Source organism: Tetrao urogallus (assembly GCF_951394365.1).
Source record: "Tetrao urogallus genome assembly, chromosome: 1".
Lineage (NCBI taxonomy): Eukaryota > Metazoa > Chordata > Aves > Galliformes > Phasianidae > Tetrao > Tetrao urogallus.
Genome location: NC_136813.1, coordinates 145,394,853 through 145,420,729, shown reverse-complemented (window position 1 = coordinate 145,420,729; position 25,877 = coordinate 145,394,853). Strand labels below are relative to the sequence as shown.

Below are 25,877 nucleotides of genomic sequence, written 5' to 3'. Positions count from 1 at the left end.
AAGATAACAGGGAAGCAAGTTTCATGGAATATATTATGTATACTATATATTTTTATGGGTACGTTTTGTATTATATATGCTGCTTTACATATATATAAATACAGCTCTAGCTGACCTGGTGCTGTGGTTTAACCAGGGTACTTGAAGGGATACTTAAAAATGAGTATTTTAATCTGTTTTTTATTTCATGAAGCTCAGAAGAGTCAATGTTACTTAGCTCCGTCCACTTTTATATTTTTAAGGACAGTATCCATGTCAGAAAGCGTTCTGTTGAAATAATAATTCAGGGCGGAATAGATTTCACGTGCCTTCAGACATTATCTGTCTTAAATGCCATCAAGATTATTGTGAGCAAAGTGAGAGAAGATTTTTCAGTTATGAGGAAACAAAGACGTAAAACTAATTACAAAATGATAGAAGAAATGAGCTATATGGTGTGCTGAGAGCAGGAGAACAGTTGTAGCAACTTGTGTGATCATTGATTTTTTTTTTAATTGAAGTTAGTTGTTTCTATGGAAAAAAAATTGCTTGTCAATGAACAGCAGCTGTACAGTATCAGTGTTCCTCATTCTATTTGTGCTGAGCTGTTGAAACGTTGGGTTCAACATATTCATTGTATTCTCTTCTGCAGATCTTTGTTGTGTAATCTTGTCAAGATCAAGCTGGGATGCTATGAGCTAGAGCCAAACAGAAGTCAGTCTGCTGAAGATTACCTCAAAACCTTTATGGAAACAGAAGTGAAACCACTTTGGCCTAAAGGCTGGATGCAGGCAAGGTAAGATACCTGCTTTTTATATCTATTCCTTTTGATGTTATTTTATGAACCTTATTTATTGTGATGGGTTTAACTCAAAAGTGTATTTTTAATACTTCAAAATAGTCCATGGAACTGGCATATTTTAAAAGAATGAGTTTCTTTAGAAATGAAGTTTCTATTTTTTTTTTTTTTTTTAGCTCCCAGTCTTGCAAAGATTTTTTTTTTTCCTTGGAGATCTGTTTACTTTTGTCATCTGCTGGAAACTGTATTTGCTGAAGTTTGTAGTCCCTGATGTTCCTTTTTCTGGAGCAATATTGAGAGAAGAAAGAATAACTGTTTGGGAAGCTTTACCTGTGACGTAAAATGATAGAGAAAGCAGTGTTGCCTGTATGTTTTAAGCAGTCTGATGAAGTAGTGTTACAAAAACTTTGTAAGTTGGAATTTCAACATCAGATTTTTAGAAGACACTTAAGTTGTTGTGCTCTTATTTCTTGTATGTTATTGGGATGCTTTATGATGATGCAATTCAAAATATACCTATCTCTTGATCCATACTGACTTGAGAGAACAACTATGCAAAGGGATAGAAATGAAATGAGAGCAGTACCAGTTAATGTCAAATACAAATTTGACAAAGTTCTCAGGCATTATGAAGCGCAAGAAGAGAAACAAACACAGATGCCATGTTCTTTCCTTCTGAAGCACACATTGCAGAAGACAATCTTCCCTCAAATCTTGACCTAATTTTCAAAGCTAGATAATAGAACAATGCTAACAGATTTGCTGAGTAATACTTTAATTGCAGGTTAGTCAAATCAGCATTGAGTTGTGAAAACCACTTAGATGTTTTGTAGAATAGTCAGTGTGGAAGATAAGGGTGCAATAAGCTGCTTGTTAAGTACCGCTGAAAGGAACAAACGAAATCTTGCACTCCATGGCATACAGCTGTTTTATTTCTGCTCAGGAGTTTAGCTTTTTGTGCTAAATTTGCTGATAAATATACCGGTGAGAAGTCATCTGTTCTGGAGATTTTATTTAGTTGAGATGTGGAATCCTGGTTTAGATGAGGACAAGATACAGGGAGATCAGTGGTGATAGTAGTGAAGCAGTCAGATGATAGTGTGAGGTCATCCCAGAATACAGTGAAGTGTGTCGGAATTGTTAATTTGAAAGCCATAAATGGTTCTCTCCTATTCATGGAATAAGTGTGCTGTAGAGTTTCATAAGATTTTAAACCAACTGTAAAAGTGGTTTCAGTAATAAAACAAATAAACTGTCACCCCTCCCAAACAAACAAAAACAACAGAAAACACAAGAGCTGCCTTAACACCAGCAAGAGTTACCAGCAAGAGTTAATTCAATTCACCAATTGTGCTGTTTGGATACCATAATTTTTGTGTTTACATACTGTTTTTGCTGTATTTGAATTGAAGGATTGCTTTGAACATTGGTCATTGATTTTTTTACATCTAAATGTAATTTGCATATTACCTTCATGATTCTGCTTGATGTCTGAAGGAGGTACTACTTCTAGTTTTCAATCTTTGTATGTATGTATGTATTCTGGAGCATAGGAAGTTCCGCACGAATGTGCGCAAGAACTTCTTTACGGTGAGGGTGACAGAGTGCTGGAACAGGCTGCCCAGGGGGGTTGTGGAGTCTCCTCTGGAGATATTCAAGTCTCGCCTGGACGCCTACCTGTGCGACCTGGTGTAGGGAACCTGCTTTGGCAGGGGGGTTGGACACGATGATCTCTGGAGGTCCTTTCCAACCCCTACAGTTCTGTGATTCTGTGGTGTCCCCTACTTTGATCATAATGATAAAATCTTAATTCCAGGAAAGTACTTTCTATTATTTGAAGTCTTTATCACAGACAGTGACTGAACTGCACCAGTCTGAAAGCACAAATGTCAGCCATCTTGTTAAAACGTATTAAGCATAATGGTTGGAACTGAAACAGATTGTATCATTGCTTTCAGTACTTCTGTCAGAAAGCTGCATGTTCTGCATGTTCTGATATGCCACGGAAAGCAAAACGACTGCTTTTATTTTCAGTTCTCAAGAAAAATAAAAAATAAAAAACAAAAGGATGCGTGTGGTGTGCAGCCAGTGCACAAGCTCTTACAATGGCACAATGGCTTCTGATAAGCTTAAAATAAGTGTTTGCATAATGTGTGTGTTCATATCCTTATGTATATACGTATATCCACACAGAATGGCTTTTACCTTCTAAAATTGAAGTTGCTTTCATGGAATGGCTGAGGTTAGAAGGGACTTATGGTGCTCATTTTGTCCAACTCTCCTCCTCAGATTGGACAAGCTAGAGCCCAGGATCATGTTCAGATGACCTTTCCACTGCCTTTCTGGGCAGTTATGCATGGAAAAAGGAAAAGCAAATATTTCTTGTAGCATGCAGTAATAGTTCATAATGCAGCATCTCTAGTTCATATGCTGGATGAACATCTGAGATGTTGGGATAGGGATTCTCATGCTGAAGTTTTAATATTTTTGAATCTTTATATCTGGCCTTGAGTGAGAAGGAGCTATATAAAATAGGTAGGGGGAAGGTATGTCATGTTAACAATGACCTACTATGTATTTTATAAAGAATGCTTATTAATCAGGGTAGGGCTATAGCATAGAATTTTGTGGGCTTAAAATGTAGGAAAATTTTTAATTTGCAAAGTCAACTGTATTAAGTAGTTTGCTCTGAAAGTAATGCCTCCTATTCATTTCCATGGAAAGTACAACAGATGCAAAGACCACAATAACTCTATTTGATGGAACAAATTCTCAACTATAGAGCAGTATTTTTCAACGTAGTCACCACTATTAGCCAATTTGTGCAGATGGGCTGATCAAGATGTTCTTCATTTTGTGGTGTGACAGCTGGGCATGACCATCCAGAATGTGGCTAGTCCTTCATGTTGGTGTTGTCACTGCTGAAACACACCACCCACTGCCTCACCATGCTCACATCCATTGTATGGTCTCCATAAATGTTCAACAAGTATCTATGAATGTCAGTGGGTGCATTTTTTTCTGCATGGAGGAATTCAGTGACACACCTTTGCTTCATAGACACTTCTGTATCAGACACCGTTTTGTCAGCCTGTCTCTCTGCTGCCACCTGCCACATGGCAGCAACGTGTAACAGAATGTTGGTGGGATGGTTCAGCTTCTACTGCCATACCAACAGCATCTGCCTCTAGTGTCATGAGCCAGCATGGTGTAACAAGGAACATTGGTTTCGGAGCAGCCCTCATGTGTTCCCCATTGTTCATAGTAGAAGTATGAGGTAAGGTATCTTAAACTGCACCATGTTCATCTGTTGACGTGTGTCGTAACTACGGTGGTTCTTTCTCATATTATTTTTCTATGTGTAAAACTTCCATTCTCTACCCGATGAGACTGTTTTACAGATATTCATGGATTTAGAGAAATTCTTTTTATCCTTAAAGAGTTCAGAGCCTTTTCACATAATGTTGATGTAGTCTGCCTAGACTTAAGCAAAGCCTTTGACACTGTCTCCTAAAGTATTCTTTTGGAGAAGCTGTTGGCTCATGGCATGGACGTGTACCCTCTCTGCTGGGTAAAGAACTGGCTGGATGGCCAGGCCCAGTGAGTAGTGGTGAATGGTGACTGGTTATGAATGGTGTGTCAGCACCTTTATTGATGAACTGGATGAGGGGACTAAGTGCACCTTCAGTAAATGTGCAGATGACACAAGTTGGGAGGAACTGTCAATCTAGCAAGGGATAGGAAGGCCCTACAGAGGGATCTAGATAGCTCTGCTAAGGCCAGTGGGATGAAGTTTAGACATGAGGAAGAACTTTTTCTCTCAGAGAGTGGTCAGGCACTGGAATGGCTGCCCAGGAAGGTGGTGGAGTCGCCGTCCCTGGCAGTGTTCAAGAGGCGTCTGGATGAAGAGCTATGAGATAGTGCTTGTGGTAACAGTGGTAATGAGAAGACAGTTGGAGTAGATGATCTTACAGCTCGTTTCCAACCTTGTGATTCTGTGATTCTATGAAGTTCAACAAGACCAAGTTCTGAGTCCTGCACTTTGGCCGCAGCAACCCCAGGCAATGCTACAGGCTTGGGGCAGAGTGGCTGGAAGACTGTGTAGAGGAAACAGACATGGGGATATTGATCAGTGCATGGCTGGACATGAGCCAACAGTGTGGCCAAGAAGGTCAGTGGCATCCTGGCTTGTATCAGAAATAGTGTTGCCAGCAGGAACAGGGAAGAGATGATCCCCCTGTACTCAGCTCTGGTGCAGCCACACCTTGAGTACGGTGTTCAGTTTGGGCCCCTCACTACACAAAAGACATAGAGGCCCTGGAGTGTGTCAGAAGGAGGGCAACATAGCTGCGAGTGGTCTGGAGCACAAGACTTACGGGGAGTGGCTGAGAGAACTGGGATTGTTCAGTCTGGAGAAAAGAAGGTACAGGGGAGATGTTATCGCTCTCTGCTACCTGAAGGGAGGTTGTGGTGAGGTGGGGGTCAGTCTCTTCTCCCACATAACTAGCAATAGGACTGAAGGGAATGACCTCAAGTTGTGCCAGGACAGGTTAAGGTTGGATGTTGGAAAAGCTTCTCTGAAAGACTGGTCAGGCATTGGAATAGGATGCCTGGGGGGGCAGTGGGGTCACTGACCCTGGAGGTGTTCAAGAAACACTTAAATGTTGTACCAAGGGAAATTATTTAGTGGGAGATGTTGCTGATAGCTGAACAGTTGGACTGGATAATCTTAGAGATCTTTTCCAACCTTGGTGATTCTGTGATAATGTAACTAATTTGTTTGTAAATGGATTGCATGCTAATTCCATGTCCTTTTAAAAATGCCTGTAATATAAATATGTGCATGCTTAAAGGAAGCAAAATGATCAGGAAGTCTTTCTTGGAATTCCCAAAGTTTCATCTTCTGAGGGATGGTCTTGCAAGTAGTCTTGCAGCACACTTATTTCTCACAGGTCAAGCAGTACAGTTGAAGTCGTGTCAGAGAGGCAATGTCATACTGACCTCTCTCATCAGTTGTTATAGCTAAATATACAAATGCAATGGACAAATTGTTTTCTAAGCGTGTTCTTGCTGCCTTTATTTGTACTGGATCCTTGACTTCTGTAACAGTGGCAGTTAAACTTTGTCTTGAGCCTTTAAGGATAACACTGCAAATTACTGGTGTCTCATGTGCCCCAAAATGAAAAAGATCAAGGAGCAATCAAAGCAGTGGGCAGGAGACACAAGGAGAAATGCTCTGGAGAAGCTGGATAAGTCACTGAAGCATTGAATAGGGAATGTTCCTTTTGTTTCCTGATGTTCTTCATAGATGGTGCTGTACAGATTTGGAGGTTGGTATGGTGAATGAAATGTGAAAACTGAATGTGAAAAATAAGCCATTGGAAATGTAACAAGATTGTGTTAATGCCTTCTTGCCAGATTGCATGAGATCTGTGGATACTTGGATTTTTCATAACCATTGCAGCTCTACAGGATGTTTTCAGTGGTGAAAAGCTCTTGTTTAGACAGCTGTTCATGTTGTTAGTGATAACATGATGAAGTGATGTAGGAAAACTAGCGTCTAGTTCACTGAAGCAAAGAGGAAGGAGTTTTTGTTAACTCTGTTTATAGCTGCATTTAAGTCACGTGTACAGGGAAGGAATTGTTCTCACTTCACTGAGCAGGAGTCAATCGTGTGGGAATAAAACCACATAAAATGTTAAGATTAGCATAGCAACTCTAACCTTTCATGAAGCTGTGTCAATGACTGTGGTAAAATATGAGAGTAAATGCAGAAGTCACAGGAATGGTACACAATGGCCAGTACAAAATATTGAAGGCTAATAGACACAAGCTTGTCTTGTGTTCTGACTTCTTTCTACATTAAAACAAACAAAAAAAAAACCCAACAAAAACGCATTAAAAAAAAAAAAAGCAAATACAAAACTCATACCTGTGATCAATTTGTGGACGTGCAGTGAGAAGAGTGTAAAATAATCATTTATTTGATATTTGAAGTAGTCTGCTAGCTTTTGAGGTCTGAAAAGTCGGGACTTCTTTCCTGCTGGAGGACATAGTACTCCATTATTCCAGTACACTTCTGCTTGGCCATTGAACAAAGTATTTTGAATATAAACATAACCATTTTTTTATTTAGCATTTGTTTTTTTATGGCTGCCAGCAACTGCATTTTGATAGCAGTACAGATAAAACCTACCAACCAACTGCTTTAGAAACCAATAATAAAAGATTTCTCTGAGAATACAAAGGTACTTGAGAATTAGCTGGTCATGTTCTGTCTGTCCCTATAGAATCATCTTATGTTTCTTTTCTCACCACTCTTGCAGGATGCTTTTTAAGGAAAGCCGGAGCGTTCACAATCATCTCACTTCTGCTCCGTGAGTATTGACAGCTCATTAACAGCTTCAGTACATAGTATTTCTTTATGTTACCTCTTTTGGGGAGAGAAGGGAGATATTTTGGGATTTGTTTGAAGACAGTGTTCATAAATGTTTAGTTGTTTAATTTAGGTTTACACTTGAAATACAGTATCACAAGAATGTTCTAACTTGGTTTTGAAGTGGCCAAATGACTTATCTGGATATTTGTAGACTAACACTTTTTCCTTAAATTATTCCAAAGCACTCTACCCAGCAAAATTTGTGTAGCATAGTATATTGTATCCAGTAATTTTTGCTCTTTTCCTCATAAATCTTTGTAGTCACAGTAGGTTTTGTATCTTAGTGAAATTTTACTTTCAGCATTTTTGGACAGTGCTGTGTCCTTCTTAGGAGTTCAGCCCTCATTCAGTAAGAGCTCAACCAATTATTGCTTTAAATACTACCCAAACTATAACTCTCATAATATATATGATTGCGTAGAAAATATACAGTGTTAATGGCAAAACTGAGTCAGAGTCCACCTACAATTTTTTTTTTATAGTTGCTTAGAATAGGAGAATAAGAGCTGTGAAGTGTTAATCTGTTAATCCTTTTGAGGAAACAGAAATTAGACACAATTTGAAATGTTGAAGCAGGCAACTGATAGTCCTCAGTACTGTCTTTGCATGCATAAACTGCCATTGGTGCTACAATGTCCATTTGCACTGCAAAAAAAAAAAAAACACAACAACAACAAAAAAACCTGAGAGCTCATTAAATGGCTCATTGTAACAAAAAGTAGTTAGAACTATTTCACAGTGGACAAGCAATGAAAGCCTTGGAGGAGAAAAAAACTGGTTTTGTGATTTGAAATACCAACGGGAACGTAAGGTATACTACTGCTTTGGTGACAAAAATAAACAACTCAGCAATATAAAGTGAAATTACATAACCTTTATCCTTTATTGGTGATTTTCATTTAGATAAAGCTCTGCTGAAAGAAGCTCCTGAGATTGTGAGGGACTAAAATGCCCTGAATTGAAAAATTACAAAAAAAAATCTCTTAAGTTGATATACATCAGGTTATATCAGTAATTCAGTGAGTTTTGCATCTAATTTACATACAAAGGCAACAACAGTAGTTCAAAGATATTCTTGTTCTTTCCCCAAGTATGTTTTTAGAGATTTTCTATTTTAAGAGTGCTCTATTAAAAAAGCTGGAGCCAAGTAGTCATCCTCTTAGTTTATTGGGATGTAATCAGGGTGGCACTAAAACTGTTTGCCTTTCTGTCTTCTGATGTGTGTTTATTTCCCCTGCTTTAGGGCAAAGAAGAAAGTGATTCTGGCACCTAAAGCCAAAGTGAAGGTAAATGCCTTTTTATATATCTGATTTCTATATGACCTTTTGGTACAGCCAGTTTTCTGCCTCTGATCCAGAAAAAAATCTATCAAAAGGGTTCAATCAGAAAATCCTACCTTAAGGAAATGCTGTTAGAGCTTATTGGCTGGTAATCATATGGGCTTTAAACCATAAAATACAAGAGATTATCTGCATAGCTTCATAATATTAAGCCATATAGCTTTTTGAAAATTGATTATGAAGAAAGTAATAGTTCTATTAAGGTTCTAGCTATTTCTACCCAGTGATCAAATTAGCATTGCAGCATAGATTGTTCTTAACCTTGTAAAGCAACAGTGTGAGATTTTAAAATACAAATATTAAATTCACACACAAGGCATCAGTATATCATAGATATCCTAATGTGAAAACTTCAGTAGTAGATTTTAGGTTCCTCTGAATGTATAGAATAATAGTATTAAACTAAAGAAGACTTTGAATCTACTCTAGAAAGGCTGTTAAACTTTTCTTTTACTTGTTTTTTTTGTTCTTAGGACTCTAGTCCAAAGAAAGAGCAGAAAACCTGTATATCTTCAGTTAATTCAAGTTGTGTTACTGCATTGAGTGCCGGTGCACCTGTCTGCACCCCATCCAGCTCTAGCTGCACACCAGCTCCAGAGACTATCTGCTTGGACGACTCACTGGACGAAGACCTTTCTTTCCACCCGCCCTCGCTGGACTCTATTTCTGATGCTCTTGCAGTTATCAATAATGGTGCCAAGGGATCTCCTCTTGGGTCTGCTATAGAGACACCAACATCTAGACCTCGCCCTGGGCTGAGGGAAGAGAAACTGGCAAGCATTATGAGTAAGTTGCCTTTGGCAACTTCTAAGAAAGTAGAGCCCGCTCAAACACCCCACTCATCAAGTCTTATTGCTGGTCACACAGGGCCAGTACCAAAGAAACCCCAGGACTTAGTTCACACTGGTATCTCTTCAGGCCTTATTGCTGGATCTTCAATTCAAAATCCTAAAGTTTCCTTAGAGCCTTTGCCAGCCAAGCTACTTCAGCAAGGACTACAGAGGTCAAGCCAGATCCAAGCTGCTGCTGCTTCTTCACAGACTCATGTTTCTTCCTCTAAAACCCAAGCAGCTATTTCTACCACCTCTCAAAGACCCAAGGATGCTAACATCTTGGTATCATCTTCTGAAGTTCAGGGTGGTTCTTCAACATCACAGATGACAAAGGTGCACCAGCATTCAGCTGTACAGCAGAAATATGTATCTCCTTTGCAAGCAACTATTAGTAAATCACAGACCAATCCAGTGGTGAAGTTGAGCAGTAATCCCAAACTGTCTTGCTCATCACCAGTCATCAAAGCTCAAGAGAAGTCTGTAGTGTATCGCCTGCCTTTGTCTAATCCCTCATCTGGAAGTGGCTCTCAAGTATCTCACCCACTGGTTTCTCGGACAACATCCAGCACCTCTACCTCTAGTAACTATTTAGCCAAGGCTATGGTGTCGCAGGTTTCTTCCCAGGGTTTCAAGCCTCCCTTCTCCATGGCTGCCTCTCCCAAACCTGCTGCCTCTCCCAAGCCCACTGCATCAAAGCCCTCTGTGACACCTAAGCCCAATGCATCCCCTAAGTTTTCATCTAAGTCCACCTCATCCCCCAGGCCTGCAGCAACACCCAGTTCTTCCAGTTCAAGTGCACTAGTTTCCCAGAGTAGTCACTCCAGCAACACTCCCCTACATAAACAGACCAGTGGTGTAAATATCAGCAGGCAGTCTCCCACAATGAATTTGCTGCCCTCTAATCGCACCTCAGGCCTTCAGCCTGCAAAGAACCCTCAGGCTTCTTCAAAATTACCCAACTCTTCTCCTTCTGGAACTGTTGGTAAAACTAATTTGGGTGGAGTTGGAATGAATGTACCTGCCAGCAGAGGCAGTAACCTTAACTCAAGTGGAGCTAGTAGGACTAGTCTGTCTGGGGGAGCAGGAAGTGGAACACAGGGTGCTACTAAACAATTGTCAACTCCACACAGACCATCTTCTGCCTCAGGGTCTCCAGTTGTAGCAGCCAGTGTGCAGGTATGCATCTGAGTTTACATTTAAATCTGACATTAATATTTATCACACGTTGTAAACATTCTTTCTTACAATATCTTGTTTTGAAAATGAATCGTAAACTTAATGCTGACACTTCACTAAGTATAAATGCTAATATGGATGAAGCACTTTCACAACAGTGAATAGGTATTTCCAACTGATGTAAAATTCAGGGATGGGATGGAAGGAATCCTCAGTAAAAAAAACAGTTGGTCTGCAGTAAGAAATAATTTATTTTTCTTTAAGAGAGCCATATAGAAGGTGAGCTTTGTACAGCCATATTTTCAGGGTGTGCAGTATTGCCTTGCATTATTGAATTTCTGTATTGTTGCCTACTTACCTGTAAAGAATGCTTATATAAAAAGTCTTAGACAAGCCTTGTGATTGGTTTACAAAGCTGGAGTTCAGTTGTTTGTGGTTAGACTATAATGCAAGGCATGTATTTAACAAAGTAGAACCTTTATAAGCATTTGTGATTATTAAATATGTATTTTACTTTGTAGGATCTAATCAAACTGAACTAGAGGTTTATCTATATGTAAAGATAATAGAAAAGACCTGAGAGAACTTGTGCAAAACTTCTACACTGGAGATTAAAAAAAGAAGGCGTATAATACGAATGTTTTGAAAATACAATCTTCTAAAACCCATGCAAACATATTATTTGCCCAGAAAACAACCTACTTTATGCATTCTTCTTACTGGGAGTAATTTAATTACTGAGATGATTTGAAGTATTCCTCTCTTTTTATAGTGCTCTCTCTATTGTGAAGTCTATGCAACTTAAGTTGAGAAAGATGATATCAATGTAAATTAAAGTCTTAGTCTACAGCAAGCTAAAAAAATGATGCATTTTTCTGAATGATGTACATAGCTATTGCATGGCAGTGGTACGTACTCAGGTTTTCATAATGCTTTATAATAATCTTTTAGCCTGTTATTTTTTCTTAATGCAGCTGAAAAAGAAGAAAATGATTTTTATGAGGTATTTCTGTGGTCTTTTACCCTGCCATACCTTGGAGCAAATGGGGTGTTTGACAGATTCTGATACAGCCTTCTCCTTATTTTTGGGTACTCTGAGTGGAGGAAAAAAAAGAAAACCCAGCCATACATGCCCTGTATAAGGTCCACAGAGGTACCACAAGCAGTTTAGAGAAGAGCTAAGCTTAAATGTGGTGCAATTTAGGTACTCTAGAAAGTGCCTGGACACAAACAAGGCTGCAGTGTATGGTCTGGGGATGATTTTTTTGGTGGAATCCACAATATCCACTAGATTCAGTTGTTGTGGTGTGGAAGAAATTGCAAAATGGTTGTAGTTGTTCTTAAAGTTGATGGACGTAAGAAATGAGTAGTATTATGTGAATTATGAGATCAGTTTCTGCAAACCTTGTGCAGTTTTAGGCAAATCATTATTTTTATAGAGACATTGATCACTTGGATAATGAAAAATGCATCTTGGCAGACAGTGATGTTGAAGAGAGAGGCTGCTGGGAATGTGGTGGATAATCAACATGAGTACATACTGTAATACAGTAAAATAAAGTGTTCTGGCATACAGAAGGAGGAAATCAGCTAGAGGAACTGAATTACATATGGCATTACAAAGTTAATAATTGTGACTTCACATGTTTTTTTGTTTTTTTTTTTTCTTGACACGTTAGAAGGTACTTTGGTAATGTAAAAAACTTCGAGAGAGTTCTCAGAGGAGGATAAAACATTCACTAAGGGTTCCTTCGGTGCAGACTGAGGCTCAGTCAGTGCAGTATATTCAAGAGAAGATGATAATCAAATAACTACCCAGTCAAAGTACACTGAAGGAAGAAAGATTTGTGATAATAGGACTTGTTTGGCCTTAAAGACTTGCTGGGTAATATGTAGTAAGAACTTAGTTACCCTTCTTAACACATTGCAAAAGACTGAAAGTGAATTTCCATTAAATGTTTAGGTATTTCATTCCTGTTTAAATCAGATGCTACTGATCTGTCAGATGAGGACAGTACAGAAGTTGCTTTTTAGAATACCCTGGTCTACTTGCATGGAAGATCAAACTAATATGATTTCATGTGATGGCAAAAAGGTATTTGTAACTAGGAAGAGTTTCCAACAAGCATTTCCCTTCTTTCCCACTTGATTGGTACAGTTGCTAACTTGGATATAAACTTGCACCTGCTATAGCTCCTCAAAATTTTAACAAAGTATGTTATGTTGTATTTTGAGAACATAAAGACAAAATAATGTGAGATTGAGCAATTATCTTATTTCCTGAAGCTCTACCTATCATTCATACACTTGAGCAGAATACCGCTTAGATTTCTAAGGGTATTACTGACTCGAATTTACATGACTGAGGTGCTAACATAGTTGAGATGGCACTTCAACTGCAGCTCCTTTATGGCACTCTCTGTGAGTACTTTCCCTCAAGTAAACAGGTTCTTGACAGAACACGCTAAAAAGCTCCTTTCTGGTTTGAGGTTTTTTACAAAAGCAGAACTCTAAGAGATTGCTGCATGGCTTTTATTTTGTTGAACAGTGAAGATTACATAGTGAACAGTTGCCATTTTGTTGTACATGGGCTTAGTGTGAAATTAATACATCTAAAGTGACCAAACATGTATGTTCTTACAGTGTTTTCATCCACAGTTTTCTACTTGTGAAATGAAGTCTTATCAGCTGTCACTCCTAACATAGCCAATAGAAACATTTCTTATCAGAGTCTGCTTTGTATTTGCTTGCGTTCACAAGGATACGATTTTAAAATGTTGTCTCAAGCAGCACTAACCTTTCTTTAGCAGGTTTCATGTAAACATCTTAAGACCAAATGGTAATTGAAAGTGTTTCTCTTTTAGTAGATTTCATCACTTTGCTATTGATGTAAGTTGATATTGCACAACCCAGGGAAAAAAGTTTTGGGTTTAGTTAAGACATACTTGCCCAAATGCGCAAATTTTGAGCCTTGTTCAGTCTCTGAATCTTGATAGCTCAAACATCTAAATATGTGAGTTTGAGTCTAATTCAAAATGCTTCTCTCTGTACTTAGTGTTTTTTCATAGCTAATTTGAGAACTGAACATTACTTTGTGAAATTATTGTAAGTTTAGTGAATGAAAGATTGTTAAATAAGAACAAACCAAACAGTTTCTAAATTCAGAGGAATTAATGTAATTTCGGAATAGTTGTATCTAAAATATTCTGGCTAATCATGCATTTTCATTTTTAAACTGAGGTGAATTTAACTTGTGACATATGTGGGGTGGAGAGAGTTTTCATTTCTTGCCTCTTGCTTTGAAATATGCACTTGTGTGTTTGTGTATAAACATTGATATGTATATATTTGTATGTATATATATCTGCATCCTGGTAACCTGACTTCTCTTGAAGCGTGTTGGCTCTTAAGTATGGATTTGAGTTTTCAGAAATTCTTGCTTTGAATTAGTCTCTTTAGAAATATAGTTAGCATTGTGTTAAGACCTGTATTTGGAAAGGAGAGAGGAATAACGTGTTTCTAAAGATCTTCAGACGTGTGATAATTTAAAGGAAATCATCTGCAAAGCTGGCAAGAAAAACAAGAGGTGAACCTTGCATGTGTAAATCTGACATGTTTGTGCTTGTTTAGTAGGTGAACAGTGGGAATTGCTCCTACATGGCTAAGGGGATATCTGTTAATAGCTTAATGTACTTTTTAACCAGAGCACACTTAGCAGTAAGCAGTTTTTATCTCCCTAGAGGGCACAACTCAAAGCTTCTGAATGTTGAAGTACTACTTTTCTTTGTACAGTCAACAGCAGGAGCATCATTACTGGCTAACGCCTCACCTCTGACTCTCATGGCATCACCCCTGTCTGTAACCAGTCAGAACGTGACATCTGCACCATTAACTCCTTTTGGGATGCTGGGTGGCCTTGTTCCTGTGACTGTGCCCTTCCAGTTTCCCTTGGAGCTGCTTGGCTTTGGGACGGACACAGCTGGAGTGACAACCACCTCGGGATCTACCTCAGCGGCTTTCCACCACAGCCTAACTCAAAGTGAGTGAAATTCCTTATCACACTGCTGTATGGAAAGAGGCATCCTGAAAACAGAAGTTAAGAAGGGAAGTGCTGTAGTTCTGAGGTAATGAGTACAAGAGAAGAAATGTGATTTCTTCTCTGGTAAAACTTTTTTATGTGATTATCCAAATGTTATGAATCACATTTGATAGGTAATAATAACTTCACTGTTTTAGTATAGTTGTTTTTTATCATGCATTTTTGAGTTAACATGTTCTCTTGTCTTTAGAAAGAAATGTCTTAATATTCTCTTTATTTCACAATACAAACATGAGACCTGAAGTAATGATTCATTGAAATATCCTTAGCTTAGGCCCTCTGGTGCCAAACCACTTTCTTACAAGAAAGCATGAACTAAGATAGGATTTACTATTTCTGATTGTTTAAGAGAAATTATTTAAGCTTTTAATCTGTATCAATTTTGGCCTTTGTGCCAAAGGAAATAATATGAAGAATTGCATCCCAGTAGTGAGGCATGAGCCTTGCTCTGACTTTCATTAACTAGTTGTGAACAGGTATGTTTTATTGGCTTGTATACCAGCCATCAGAATACTAATATGTATTTATATTTGTTGTTGAGATGTCTTCAGAAATCTATGCAAATTAGCACACTACTACATTAATTTCTGTTTCAAATGCAAACTTGGTCTGTTATTTTTCATCCTTGCTTTTCTCCTTGTTTTTTTTTCTCAGACTTACTGAAGGGTTTACAGCCAGGTGCTCAGCACGCAGCAGCGTTATCTCACTCACCTCTGCCTGCTCACTTGCAGCAAGCTTACACAGGTAAAGATAATATTTCTCTTACTACTTTTTATAACTTAAAAAAACAAGTTATGTTTTGCTCTAGATTGAAATAAAATGTACACTACTTAAAATTGGTTTAGAGAAGACAGGAAAAAGAACAAGCTTTGGTAGCAGCAGGTAGTGTACTTTCTGTTACAGCAATAGTTTTAGAAATGGAGCAGGTTTTTTTCTGTTTATGTTCAATGCCAGAAACAAAAAAAAAAAAACCTCAAAAATATCAATAATACTTTATTATAGCAGTTGTAGAAACGTAAGCCTCCAAATTTCACCAGTAGAAAAAGCTACTATTACTTACTGGGTGTTCTCATGATTGTTTACAGTCTGTGTAGTCTGCACTGGAAGGGGATTGTTTTTTCCATTGCTTCTTAATTTCTCCTTTGGAGGACAAACTGACCTTCACGCTTAGAATCTTTTTGATGTTTCTTGCAGTTCGTGTGCACGTGTGAACAGTGTGATACATTCCTAATGGAACACTAATCTTCCCTTGGAATTTTAACATTGATAGTAAAGTTACATGTTTTGAGAGGAGAAGGTTGAAGTAGAATATTTTTTTTATGCTTGTCAAGCCTACTGCTGAAAGGTCTCAGTGGTGCATTAGTAGGGATTATTTTTTTTGAGCCAGGAAGGGGAACATGAAAGGTACCAGTGTCTCCGTGGATTCATCATCCTGTTTTTTGGAGTACTTGGCTCCAAAAACTGGGCGGTGTTGTGTCAGGGCTCTGAAAATAGACCAATTACCTGTATGTTGTACGAACTTCAATTTTCCTGTCACCACAAGGGCTTTGGAGTGACCTACAATTCTTAGAAAGTAAAGAAAAGCTTGGTTTTTCTTGGTTTATTTTTGGTTTTTTTTGTGTTATTCAGAGCTGCAACTTACCTTTAGTGAAGTGGTATCTTTAGGTATATAGCTTGATGTCTTGGGTTTCAACAGTGCTATTTAAACCAAAATAATAAAAGATCTATAGAAAATATGTGAAGTCTTCTACACTATAAAGAATACACTTTTTGGTGATGTTAAAGATGAATATTCCAAATATGTAATAATTGTAAGTTGTAAATTTTGTTCATGCTTTTATTCTTCCACTTCTTTTCCTGTCTTTTAAACTACAGATGGAGGCCAAAGTAAAGGGGACACTAAGTTACAGCGGAAAAACCAGTGACTTCTGGACAAGCAAGGGAGCTGAAGCAGTTCTGGTTGGCTGACAGAATCTGCCCAGTTGGGGAAGTGCTTATTTGTCACAGGGCTGCTGTTTCTGTCGATGTTTACATATTCTGATCCCAAGCACTGTGGTGAGAGGAAGAAGAAAAAGAAAACAATACTTGATCAAAGAGAGAAGGAAAAAGGGAGGACTGGTCCTCCTCCTGGTCATGCAGACTGGTCATAGTTTGATCTCGCCTAAAGAAACAAACTTTTTTTCATTGTTCTGATTGGCTTTTAAAAGAAATTGATTGTCAAACCCACAGCAGCACAAACATTTTTTTTTTTTTTCTGGGTAATCTTCAATAAAGAGTTAAAATAATGAGAGGAGCTAGAATAGGTTTCTCCATCTATTGCATGAGGTGAAGTCATCTACTTTATTAGTTCCTGAAGTGCCCGGTATAAGATTATATGTAGGTCCTGAGTGTACCATATGGCTTTGGGCCAAAGGTTGTGTAGATTAGAGGTGGTGCTGGGATACTTTGCATTGTATTTAAAAACTTACAGAAATGCAGGTTCTGATGTGGGCATTCTTCCAGCTTTACAAGGTTGTTTGGCTATAGAGAGCCTACATTAATCTCAAGGAGCTGTCTTCAAAAACAGATCTCCTGGTACATGAGATGTGAGAGACTACTAGGAAACCATTTGATCCTTGCCTTTTTTTTTTTCTTTTTTTAACATAATGATTCTTACTCAAGGGAGGAAAGATGTTTGGAAATTTTTCATCTTACAGAAAAGGAAAAGCCACATATTATTGGTCAGGCTAGCGTTTCTTTCCTACATCTGTTTTTTTTTAAAGGCATTCTATGATTATTTTTTTTTTCTGTCTCTCTGTTAAACTTTCTTTTCCTTTCCCTTTTGTTTATCCTACTAAAATTAAGTAGTGTTCTATCGCATCTTTTATGAAACATGGTAAGTTCTTTACCCATTTTAAATCTTTCTCATCTTTTGTGCAACTGCTCCCAAAAGCCATGCATTATCATGATTTGCTAGTGAAGGAAAGCGGAATGTGACTTACTCCAGAGCCAGGTTGATATTGCTTCAGGCATTAGCCAAAGAGGAGTCGTTCAAGAGCGACCAGAGGTGCCTTCTCTTCCGGGGGCTGATTGGGTTGCCTCCAGCATTTCTAGCCCCTGCTGGCCTGAAGTTTCCAACCTGAACTCTTCCTTACATGGTAGCACAAGACGGCAAAGCTGGCTTTTTTTTTTTTCTTTAATAGCAATACATGGACTGGTTCATTTGTAAGGTTAGGAGGTATCCAGCACATGTTGCACTTTTGCCACTAGAACAGAGCTATGCTGTTGAGTCCCTTGTGCTGTCAGATGAAAGGTGAGAATAGCAGAAACTAAAATAAACCATAATAAGAAAGAAGCATCTAAAATGGCATTATGTCCTTCTCCTTCAACCCTGAAACATTCCTTTGATCAGAGATGCTGAAATTCTTAATACCTAGTCTTTCCAGTAGTTTGAGGTGAGTTTGAGCCAGTGACTACAGGTTGTCTCACCTTCCAGAGATACTTTGACTCACAGATAAGGAATCTTCAGTGTTTTTTGCTAGATTAACTTATAGCTTTCAGGTTACTTTTACATGTGACTTATTTTTCTTAGACCAGAGAACAATTTCTTTTCTATTTAGAGCTCATTTTAATTTTATATAAAAATATATATATACATGAATCTAAAATAATATATATTGTGTATTTAGTATAAAAATGTTGGGTTGAGCTCAGCAATAAATGTTTTTGCACAACACTTCTGTGAAAGACACATTGAATTAAAATAAGATACATTAGTTCTTGAATTTCACTCAGTAGCGTCAGCCAATTAGATGCTTTTTAGCTAATGTTGATGTTTTGTATGTGGCATGTTGATTAGATGAGCTTGCATCTCAGTCAAGGTTATTTAGAGTTGAAACATACAGCTACATAGACTCTTGCATTCCTAATAATGTGCGTATTCTGTTGAACATTAAATCCCACAAGCTATCTAGAGTACAACTTTATCTGATTTTCTTTCTCTTCTCCAGGAAGGGTTGAAGGAAGAGAAGTTTTTGGAAGCCTAACAATGTTAATTCTCTGAATTCTGTCAAACCTGATACATTTTTAATAATGCAAGTAGCTAAGGGAGTTGCAGCAGTGAGCCATCAAGCAGCAATATATTAAAAACAAATAAAACACCATCACAGCAACAAACCACACTAAAAACCAAAAAACTAACCAAACAAACAAACAAAAAAAACCAACCAAACAACCCTGTCCTAAGAGTTCTACCTCTTCTGTGTTTTCTTCATCAAGGCATCTCATTCAAATTGGCATCTTTTGTCTTCGTAGTTGCTTCATGAAATTTTCGACTGGGAGACTTATAATAACAGCACAAATTTCCTTTCAACATCCCTCTCTTCCTGGAAGTATGCCTCACCTTCAGTTGAGGGGTATCTACTCCAAATCTTGAGGCTAGGAAGTGATCCTGTCTGTGTGGCCTATTGAGTCTTGAATGAGTGAACTGGTGAAAATAGGTAGGAAGGTGGCAAGCATGAAGATGACCATACATTCTTCCTGAAGCAAGTTCAGACAGTCCACTGGAGGCTAGCTGCTTTCAGTTGTTATATTCCTGAGCTGCTTGGGGTCAGCAGCATAGTGATGGAAAGGATCTGCATTGCCTTTTCCCTATTCTTCTGTGTTAAGCCAAGCAAGGCCAAATTAAAGGAAATAACAGAGCGGTTCTGAATGACCTTTGCAGGTTGCACAAACAGGATGGGGAAGTGAAAAATTTCTGCAATGTCCAAATGCAAAATTAATTTGATGTTTTACTATTTTCTGCACAGCAGCTCTCCTAAGGTCATTTACCCCCAGATTTTTACTCCTTTTTAAGGGCCTTTGGTAATAAATACACTGTAGTTGTACTTATTAAATAACCCTCAGTATTCACAAGCAATAAGAAAGCCAAGTAGAGCTGTCTTTTCCAAGCAGCAGGGCTGAACTCGGTTTGGGGTCTGTACATGAGCTACCACGTCAAGCTCACTGAAAGCCCCAAACAAATGCAAGCAATAATTTCAAACACAGGTTTTAGGTGTTAAAACCCTCTGGGTAATGTTTTCTGCAACATGATCCAAAGTCCCAAAAGCCACGGTAGCTATTTTAAATCCTTTTGAGACATTTGCATAGTAAGAAAGAAGGTGGCAGGCTAGACGAAAAATGGGCAGCAGAATTTCTGATACCTTGGACTGTTACTGCGGTATTCTCTCGCTCCAAGATGCTAACGGCCTAAATCACTTTGTCCAGCCTTGTCAGTTGATGCAAGACATGACTAATACTGAATTAGTAAGTCACAAGTGTGGATGCTGTGGGTTTCACATCTGTTTTCTGCTAATCAGAAGTAACTTTTAATTGCCTGGGTTCTGCTTCTTGTTTGAATCCAATCAGAGTTGTCTGATGCACAGATCTGGGGGTGGGACAGGTGCCAAGAGCCTGTTTCAGTCCCTCAGTCCTATTACCTGACCCTTCCTCCACACTCCTTCTCCACTCGGTGCAAGATCCTTGAGGACATGAAAACAGAGAAATCCTGCAATCTCCCAGTCTGACAACAGTTGTGTGAACCATTAACCCTCTTGGAGTCGTCTTGGACCCCAACTAACCTTATCACATTTGCTGCTACATTCATAAAATGAACTTTTTGGCTGTATTTATTAGCAAAATTTAATCTAGTTTACAGTTTGTTTTCTTTTGAGTAGTTTTTGCCCACAAATGGATTAGAGGTGTTGGGGTGTTTGGGTTGTGGTTGTTTTTGTGTTGGTTTTTAGTGGGTGGTTGTTGTGGTTTTTGTTTGGTTTTGTTGTTGTTGTTTTTGAGTGAATTGTTAAAGGCACAGTAGTCCCTCTCCTGTTTTTGTTCTGGAGGTTGTTTTTTTGTGGGTTTTTGGTTTTTTTTTTTTGTTTTTTTTTTTTGTTTTTTTTTTTTTTGGCAGATGGCATTGCAGGAAAGCCTGCTGTTAGGCCAAGCCGTGGAGGGATTCCTCCCACACCTAACTTTCATCTTTTGCTGAACTGGGGGGAAATCACTAAAGGGACACTGGCTTTTTGTTTCAGAAAATGATGCAGAAAGTTAAAGCAGTAGGTAAATGACTGATTAATTAACACTTTATGCAATTTTGATTTTGAGAAAAATTTAAGTTGGTAGCTTTTTTGATTGGCCCGAGCTCTGGTGAAATGGCTGTTACCCTCCATGACTTACTTGATTCAGGCCTTTGTCCTTTGTTTAAGTGCCTTTTTTTTATTTTATTTCCCTACCCTCTTTAAACTGTTCTCAGAGATCCTGAAGTGCTGGAAGGCATTTTGGAGGAAAATCTTAAGCTTGCCAAGGTGGCTTTATGCTGTTATACTATTTTTCCCTTTTGTAAAAAAAAAAAAAAAAAAAAAAAAAAAAAAAAAAAAAAAAAAAAAACACGGACAGAAAAAGAAAAAAAAAAAAGAAAAAAGTATGTAATGTATGTGACTCATAGCTGCTGTACCATGGTGTTGGTTCTGTATGTTTGTCCTTTCTTTTCTCTCACACCTGCACACACTCACACACAGCAGTTTTCCTTAGGCTCCTGTCATGCACAGTACGCCGTTCTGCTGTCTCTGTTAATGTTTGCATACGAAGAATGAACACTTGGGCAAAGGTGGCAGTGCAGTAAAGGGGTGTGTGTGTGAGTGTGTAAACGTGTGTGACAGAAAGGAAGAAGCGGCCAATGGGAATGGAACTTCTTGCATTTTTCTCTGAAGGTTTTAAGTTTGGGTCTTAGTTCACAAATACAACAGACGACTTTAAATACTGGACCACTTCACACTATTACTGAATTTGAAGCAAATGTGTGGCTAACATAACTGTAAGGAGTGGGGAAAGAAGGTTAAAATAGCTTTCAACAAGTTTTAGTGGAGATGAATCGCAAGGAATCCTGTGTACAGCTTGTCATGTCTTTTGACACTGGATTGTGCAAGGATTCTTACATTTACTAAAACTGTCCCTTCCTACCATGTGTTATGTGTAAGAAGGAACTTGTTACAACATGCAAGAGTGCAACTACTCTGAAGTTTAACTTGACTGTACTTTGCAAGCTTGCCTAAATCATTCACATCAAGTACTTGTCTTGTAATTTTTCTTGCTGAGATTTCATTTGTTCTCTTAAAATAACAAACAGTAAGATCATGTATTATTAGGCACAGAACACTAAAAACAGTGTCTGCTTGTTTCCTTGTCTCTGACAAAATTAGCAATCTGTAGTAGAACTTCTAGTAGTTTTAATAATTCTGTGCTGAGGATACATGTAACTTACTATTGTTGCAAACGTGTATCTGAAATTAGCAATTCATTTGTTGATCAAGTGCTAGACTTACACAAGCATCACCAGACTGCTAGTTCTATGATGTGTTTCCAATGGGGAAGATACAGTTTTGAGTTGCAGTATGAAAAGGGTCTGTTTACCTTCTCTTTTCAGAAAAACCAGAGTGAGAATGGCTAGAAGAGTCCTTCATACTGAGGTTGACAGCCCATTTAGAGAGCTAAAAGTAGGATATCAAATGCAACATGTTCCTGTGGCTGAAAACAGCCTAACTGCTATATCGCATTCAAGTGAACCTGCTTAAACTAGGCATAGCTTTTTGTTTCTTTTCCTGTTGTTGTGGTTTTGTTTTTTTTAATCTCTACCAGTCTAATGGTGCCAGTCGGAAAGAATGCTGTTGCTGGTAGCTTGTTCAGATGGAGTTAGAGTGCTTCCTTATCTGCCTTATGTAAGCTGCTGAGAGCAACTTCAGTAGTTGGCCAAATCCACCCATGACAGTGAATTGCTCCTACTTGTCTCTTCTGCTGTTAGTTCCTTTCAGGCATGTCTGCTCTTCGTCCCAGGCTGATTGAAAGATCAGGTATCCACAGCTGGTGCTGCTAGTTGCAGTGCTTTTCACACATGGCTGTTCAAAAATCAGTGTCTGCTACTCTAGAAATCACTGCCTAAGTGAGTAGGCTGACTTGGCAACATGAAAGATTACCATTGCATTGGGGAGTGCCCTGGCTGTGGAAACTTTGGTGTGGCTTCATTGCCTGTGTTCTGTGACCCAGTGATAACCCTGCTGCTGTAATAGCCTTTGGGGGCTGTGGGAAGCCCCACTGCTGCTGTGTTACGCTGAGAGATCTCAGCATGGCAAAACTGGGGAAGCACAAAGGTTCCCTAGGGCCATTTTTTTTGCACACTCCTTGTAGATGATACTGTGCTAATCTTGTCAGTAGTCAAGGACTTAGTTCTGTTATTTTGTAGCCATCTTTTTGACAGCTATAGTTCTACAGAGCAACTCTAGAAGAATGACATTTTTGTGTTTTGTATCTAGAAGTGAATTTCAGCCTCTCCCCTTGCCCTCAGCTCCCGCGAATATAATAACCATTAACTAACAAGTTTTTCTTCATAGTGAAGTAATCCAAAACAAGCAGTGCACACTAACTCCTATCATGCTCCAGGATTTGCAAACATATTCTAGGAACAGGTACAATTACATTTTGTTACTGTCCACTATTGAGAGAAAAAGGTGAGAGAATTGACCCAAACCAGTTGGGAGATAACACTGCTGCAGACCAGGCCAAGCAGCTGCTGACACAGCCAGAGCTCCTTTAAGACTTCTTAGATTTCACTGGTGGAGTAGGAGGTGGGAGAAGAAACATTCTTGTGTTCTCAACTTTCTCCAGATAAGGCCTTAGTTTGATTAGTAGTCACTAATATCAACTATGCAGATAAGTATTCATTACATATTTAAGTGTTACGTGCGTTCCTTCCCCCAGCTACCCTGTTAACATTCGTTCAAGTTTTACCCAAAGAAAATGGAATATTTTTTGAATGTCTTTAGAACTCCTTTTGTTAAAGTGAAGAAAGAAATTTGTATATTAAAAAAGAAACCCTCTTGCTGGTGCAACACCTACTGTCAAGTCTCATGAAGTTGCTTCATGAGGGAATCTAAAATCACCTCTTGTGACAGGTTTCAGTCTGAGAGCTTCTGGAGTAGTCAGCTCTCAAAATTGGTTTTAAGAAGCCGTAGTGATGTTGTTTATTAATGTGCAAATTGGATACGGGGAGAAGATAATGAGATCCTGTGTTTCCTTCCACTATCAGAAGTGAATTAAATCAGTTTCTCAGTTAAATGAAGTTGTTTCTAAACAAGGGCAGGTATGAGATACACAGTAGCTGGATCTTCAAATAAAAGCAAAATTGTGATTCCCCGCTATTCCTGACTGATCTTTTAGTCTTGTTTGTAACTACAAATAACAGTTTAGCTCAGAGGTGAGAACTGTAGTGTGTGTATTATGACCGGTAATTCCATCATGTAGCAATTAGTACCATGTTCTTGCATAGTTCTCAAGATCTCTGTTGAAAATAGATGGAGAAATACTATTTTTGGACTACTATTTAAAAAAAAATACGAAATTCATTACTGCTATTTTCTCCAAAAAGTCTACTGAGCAGTTATATTTTAGCTGTTAAATTAGTACCCTTGTTCTGTGATTTGTCTTTTGTAGTCTTCTTACCGAGGGTTAAAAGCATTTCATGAGTAATCCCTAAAAATGTTGGTATTTTCTAGCTTAAAGTCAGGTTGCTTATAATAAAAGGGCATCTGTGGTTATAACTTCTGGTGATATAAGAGCACGATGTTCAGACTATTTCATTGAAGATACAGGTGTGGATGCAAGTCCCTGCAGTTCTGCCTGGTGATGAGGCTGAATCAGGAGCAGAGCTTTCAAATAAATCCCTGCCTACCCAGCTAGTGGCAGCAGGGTCCTCCCACTGACAGAAGTTTAGCCTCTACTCTTTGTTGTCACATGTAGGATATGTACTTTTAGCAAGTTTAAATATAATCAGCTTAACCCCACCTGACTTGCTGATCCCCAGGTGAATGAAGGAAGCTATGTAAAGTCAACAGCAGAGAAAATGGTGGGCAAAGCATTTTCCTGCCTTTCTTGGTGTAGCTTGAAACAGTTGGTCACTTGTCTTACAAACAAAACTGGCATTCTTTGTAGGCCTCTGCCCTAAGCAAAGTGGTGCAAGATGGTAGACCTCTTTGAATTGGTGATTCCTGTGATGTTCTACTCAGTTTAGTGTGAATTTGCTTCGGATCACCTTCCTGCTTTTTAATACTTGCCTGTTTCAGATCGTAAGGCTTAGTATCAGAGAATCCTCACAGCCAGGTGCTTACCTGGCTTGCTCTCCAGAGAAACTCCCCTGTGAAATGCTCCCCTCTTGTGACCGCAAGCCTGAACAACCAAACGCAGCTACGGCTGGGTGATTAGCACCACTTTCTTTTGGATTTTTAGAGAGGTGTGTTCCACTAACGTCAAGGAATACTGTATTTTAAATGTGTGATTTCCTTCCTCTCTCCTTATAAAACTGGACCTGAACACAAGTTTTGAGTTGTTGCTTTTTTTTTTTTTTTTTTTTTTTTTTTTGGTAATAATCTCAGGACCTGAAAGATTGTAGCATTTAGTGTGTCTTAAAAATGATGTACTGTACCAGCCATGGATTTTGTAAATACACCTGTCTCCCTTTTTTGTATTTTAATTTTTTAAAAATGTGTAAGGCTCTTTGTCAGAGGAACTGGTGCCTGCTTTATTTCCATCCTGAACTGAAGAGGGAGAAGGAAGAAGCTGCTGCCACAAAAGCCTGCATCGTTTTCAAACATGTACAGTTCTGGTCAGTTCAGTGACTATTAGTTTTTTTGATTGGGAAGCCGGTTTGTTCTCTTGCACATTCCCAGCTGTGACGGGCAAAGCCCTATCAGGGAGACTAATTAAATCTCTTGTGACTACTCTGTGTTTTCACTCCTTCCAGATGCTCAGGTTTCCATCCCTGAGACAGGCGGCATTTTCAGAAGTCAGGGTTATTGGTTATTACTGGGTTATTGGGCTTGGGCTTCTGCAAGAAGAGCTGCAGAGCATTGCTTCTCTTAGTGCTTTGGTCCAAACAGGTAGCAGTGTTTGTGTCCTACAAGAAGCCTTGCAGGTGCCACCTGCTTCACCCATTCCTGGAAGGATTTTCCCTCTTTTTTTTTTTTTTTTTTCCTTCTCCATTCTGCTTTCCTGAAAGCAGAAGACTTTTTGGCAGCAGTTTTGCTCTGGGCTCCATGTTTAGGCAGCAGGCCCTGTTCTGCAGTAGGAGCCTTACGCAGTTGGGTGTAGCTGTGCCCTGTCCTTGATGGCGACAGGCTTTTTCATGAGTGTTTTCTTTTTTATCTGTTAC

General features: G+C 38.7%; 1 protein-coding gene across 1 annotated transcript in view; it reads left to right on the top strand.

The window, feature by feature from the left end:
- Positions 1-16,590, top strand: part of UBN2 (ubinuclein 2) — a gene marked incomplete at both ends in the record, with an annotated part of 47,908 nt that extends 31,318 nt beyond the window's left edge. The window contains 7 exons of the mRNA XM_079549287.1: positions 632-775; positions 7,105-7,155; positions 8,461-8,503; positions 9,031-10,566; positions 14,359-14,605; positions 15,320-15,409; positions 16,541-16,590. Of these exons, the coding sequence (XP_079405413.1) occupies positions 632-775; positions 7,105-7,155; positions 8,461-8,503; positions 9,031-10,566; positions 14,359-14,605; positions 15,320-15,409; positions 16,541-16,590 (2,161 nt within the window). The remainder of the gene's footprint in view (positions 1-631; positions 776-7,104; positions 7,156-8,460; positions 8,504-9,030; positions 10,567-14,358; positions 14,606-15,319; positions 15,410-16,540) is intronic.
- Positions 16,591-25,877: the final 9,287 nt, after the last annotated feature.